The 4,600-nt window shown below is 38.4% G+C and overlaps 1 protein-coding gene across 1 annotated transcript; it reads left to right on the top strand.

The window, feature by feature from the left end:
• Positions 1 to 2,368: 2,368 nt before the first annotated feature.
• On the top strand, positions 2,369 to 4,199 carry Nup50 (nuclear pore complex protein Nup50). Its single transcript, XM_017610140.1, has 3 exons — positions 2,369 to 2,698; positions 2,758 to 3,704; positions 3,767 to 4,199. The coding sequence occupies exons 1-3, from the start codon at positions 2,485 to 2,487 to the stop codon at positions 4,103 to 4,105; spliced, it is 1,500 nt and encodes a 499-aa protein (XP_017465629.1). The 5' UTR covers positions 2,369 to 2,484; the 3' UTR covers positions 4,106 to 4,199.
• Positions 4,200 to 4,600: the final 401 nt, after the last annotated feature.

Raw genomic sequence — 4,600 nt, 5'->3', positions numbered from 1 at the left:
GAATTCCCAATTACCCACCTAAAGGCTCTGTTATGCATACTTGGCATTGCTTGAGAGTTGTCACATAAGGAATCTGTTAAATGAGCTTCGCGTGTAAGCGGTTACCCAACGCACAGCATTACATACGTAAAAGTCTGTTGGTTTTTGATTTCTACGTAAAAATGGTATAGCAGTGCATGCAATGCCAAGTATGCATAACAGAGCCTTAAAGATGAGCTAAAGAGTTTTAACAATTTTCGATAAATATTATAGATGTAACAGGCTAACACCCGATTTACATGATTCAGGTACTTGAAAGTAATTCTTGCTCATTCTCTTGTGTTTCCTATTTGCTTTTACACGTTTCAATTCTGTTGGATTCAAGTTGTTGGTTCTTAAGTTTAGGTTCACACAGAGAAGCTTTTGTTAACTATTTTCGGCAAATTTCTTTTTTGGCCTTTGCGTTAACATAGAGCAATTCCTTTGTACACAATTGTTGTTGTCAGCTGTGAACGGCCAACTGGAATTACTCAGACGAACGTGAGCACAAAGCGTGTTGCCCGAGCACGAGCAAATCGGTGCCCTCATGAACGAAAGACACAAGATCTCGCGGGAAGGAAAGAAATAAAAAAGTTATTTTCTAGCTGCCGAAATCTCGACGCCATCTTTGTTGTAAGAAGTAAACAACGAAGAGAACGGAGAAAACCGCGAAATTGTTGAACGCATGAATAATCATTTTTATTATGCAAATTCTTCCGTAAATCATGCAGTTGTGTTAAATTATTCTTTACCTTATGTGTACACACGTTGTCACAGGCGAAAATGAAGAAAATTGCAGTAAAAAGCCACCACCAAATTGTAAACAACGAAGAAATGTAAACAAACCGCTAATGTCAAAGTCGTTAAACTTTTTTCCTAAATGCGTTTCTAACGGGCTACTCTCCTGCCCGCGTGATCTTGTATTTTTGGTTCATGCGGTGCCCTTCCCCCTACCTCGTCACTCCCTCTCCCTCATATAACGAGTTGCCGCGACAAAAGTCTCTCTCTCTCTGAACCTAGACTTAAATGGGAAACAACGAAACTGCCAAAAGCAAAGCAAGAAAGTTGAAACGACTTGACGGTACAGACGCTTGCGTACTCGTCCCTTTTCTTCTCACCCCCTCTCTTCCACATGCGAGCAGAATTGAATTCTATACTTGAACTGTGTAAAAGTCTAAGGTCGGTGTTATGCAGACAAAGTTTTGTTTGCCAAATTAAATAGCGGCTGCTTTGCTCGGAGGTGGTTATGTCGGGTTTAGCACAGGGTTGCACGTTTATTTTGGTTTTCATGGCTATTGCTAACACGAAATGAGAATTTCAGATGTACATAACGCGCGAAATTAATATATTTTTTATGATATCGTATAGGCAATTAACTGTGCCCTAATCTTTGAAGCTCCTACAGCATAAATTCAGTTATCTGCCTTTCGGTATCACGGCAATTTTATGTATATCAACAATTGTCTAAAATTTTTGTATATGACAACACCGAATTTGCTGCAGTTTGACCAAACAAATTTAAATTAGTTTGCTGTGAGAGTCGCCAAACCCGCTCTCTCCGAGCTTGCTGCAACAACAATTGCACGCAAACAAAATTTCGTCACAACACCGACCTAACCTAATATTCGCGGCCTGCGTTTCGGTACGCACGCAGTCAAATGATTTTTTTTTTGCGTCACCCGAAATAGTCACGCAGAACAAAAATTGCCGAAATTAACATACGACAAGCTTTTACCAAGGCGACGATATGTACTGTCATACTCAAAAAACCAAAGACTCGAGAAAAACATCAAAAAACCAAAGACTCGAGAAAAACATCTATAAAGTTTTGAATTTACATATCGATGCCTTAATATAGAAAGGCCCTATCTCACATCTACTACGTTTATACGTAAGCTATTTGCAAATAATAATAATTTTCAAATACCTAACTCACTGTTTATTCGATGGTGAAAAATTAACTCAGCGTTTATACGGCCAAGTTTACCATTTTGCAAGATGTTATTTGCAAATAATACGTGCGTATAAACGTAGTAATCGTCGCTGTAAAGGGCCCATACATGCTGGCGCCATCAAGTGTTGGTACCAGCCGATTAACAGTGTATGGCCTTGTGGTGTGATTGTACCAGCTGCTGTCGCGACATCAAAAACGATTTGGAAAAGGGTAAAAAAATCAAAAGCTTCAAAAAGTCGGGTCAAAGGGTATGATGCTTAAAAAGGGTCAAATTTCCCCTCGGGCGAGAACGCCAGCACTGCCTCCCGTCACAGTTTCGATAAGTCGAGCTCCATTATTACGATAAACAGTTGCTTTCAGTAATCGATTTTCAAAGGATCTGTCAATTAATAATGGGAAATTTCTAAAATTCCAAAATTTTTGACAGTCCCAAGCGTGTCAAAAAGAGTGGTTTCTGTGCTTTGGAAAATAAAAATAATTTGTTTTTTATTTGTATTTCTTATACATTGAATATGTCTGGAAAAAGACAGGCAACATCAAATTTAAACCACGAAAACTGGGATCAGGAAGATGAGCCCGAAGAACGTGGTACATTTCGCAAGGCCTCGGAAGACGTGCTAAATAATCGTGTTATTAAGAAGGCGCGAAGAAAAGTAGCCACTGGCACCGTCGGTGCGGATTCCACTGACGATGGTGCCCCAAAAAGCGTGTTCAGTGGATTTGCAGGTAGAAACATTTTTATACAAAAATTTTATAAGTTGAAACTCATTTGTGTTACCCCAAAGGGTTTGGGAAGGCGACCGGGTCAACGGCATCGGCGTCTCCGTTCTCGTTCTTGACGAAAATTTCTGCACCTCCCGCCGATAGCACAAATCCTACTGATACTTCTAAAGCTACTCAACTATTTTCCTTTGGTACCGTTGGTAAAACGTCTTCATCCTTTGATAAAAAAGATACTACGTCTGTTGAAAATGGTAACAATGCAAAAGGAAAGACGAATGATAACATAGGAAAATCGTCAAGTTATCAAAGCAAAATAAGATGTTTAAACCAAGCTGTAAGCGAATGGATAAAGACACACGTTGACCAAAATCCCCTCTGCATTCTTTCACCTATTTTCAAGGACTATGAAAAATACCTCGGTGAAATAGAAGAGGAAGAGAAAAGTGTGGAGAAACTTCAGACTAATATTAAAATAACAGATGATAAAAAAATTACCTCAGATGCGGCGCCATCAGTGGGTAATTTTAAATTTTCTTTATCTCCGGCTAAATCTAGCACGACCATTGCCTCGACAAGTACTGCAGGTCCAAAATTTTCCTTTGGCCCTACTTCTCCGCCAGAACCTACATCAACTTCCTCGACTAGTACAGCCAATATATCGAAATCGGCTACTGACAAAAATAACACAAATACTTTTAGTTTCGGTATAAAAACTCCAGAAAACCAAAAAACAGAAGGTGATGCGAAAACCATTTCCGCGTCTAAAGGTTTTAGTTTTGGATTTAAAAGCGATGATAAACCATCATCAACGCCATTCACATTTGGTAAACCGGCAGGAACCAATGAGGACTCAGCCAAAAACAAACCGGGGTCATTTAGTTTTACTCCAGGCTCTACCCCATTTAGTTTCGCTAATATAAAGCCACCAACTGCAATTGCTGCCTCCACTTCTGAGGATGTCAATGAAGCAGATGATGAAGATCAACCACCAAAAGTGGAATTTAAACAGGTTTTAAATTTTAAGTTTCATTATTTTAAACTTGTGAATTTAACTTTTTTATATTATGAAAGGTTGTGGAGGACGATGCTGAGTATTCGAAAAAATGCAAAGTTTTTGTTAAGAAAGATGGGACATTTGTTGATCGTGGTGTTGGGGTATTGTACTTAAAACCCGTGAAAAACTCTGAGAAGACACAATTGCTAGTTCGAGCGGATACAAATCTGGGGAACATTCTGGTGAATCTAATTTTAAGCGAGGGTATACCAACTCAACGTATGGGCAAAAATAATGTGATGATGGTGTGTCTACCTACACCAGATGTAGAAAAAGCTACGTCGATGCTATTGCGTGTTAAGACGGCAGAAGAAGCTGACGAGCTATTGGCAGAATTAGAGAAACGCAAAAAATAAAATAACTATTTTCAAATTGTTATAAATATCGGTTGTATTATTTATTTGGCTTGCAAAATTTTAACAATTTTACCAATAAAAATAATAGCGCACAAATAAAATTATTCTATTGTTTCGAATAATGAAATCGAGATTGCTGCACAACTGGCTTCGCTGTGCAAACGCAAATTTCATTTTACAGTTATATGTTCGGCATCAAGTGGTCACACATATCGTATTGTGTAAACACAGACGTAGGTGTTTAGCTCATCTGCTACGAAACTGCTGGCAACTGTTGAACCCAACAATTACGTCTTTAACTATGTTCACATATCAATATTATCTCAATCAAAGCTCGTTTTTTAATCACCCCGTTTACACAGGCAAATCTCAGATTATTAGCCGTCAAATTTGTTGTGCTTGTTATTCTCACATCTCAAGGAAAATTTATGTTTCTTCACTGTGCCACCGTGCTATAATAAGCAATATAAATATATTTTAACTTAACATTTTATT

The sequence above is a fragment of the Rhagoletis zephyria genome, unplaced genomic scaffold (assembly GCF_001687245.7).
Source record: "Rhagoletis zephyria isolate East Lansing unplaced genomic scaffold, Rhagoletis_zephyria_1.1 Rzeph_scaffold_00011, whole genome shotgun sequence".
Taxonomy (NCBI): domain Eukaryota; kingdom Metazoa; phylum Arthropoda; class Insecta; order Diptera; family Tephritidae; genus Rhagoletis; species Rhagoletis zephyria.
This window is presented reverse-complemented; position numbering and strand designations above follow the sequence as displayed.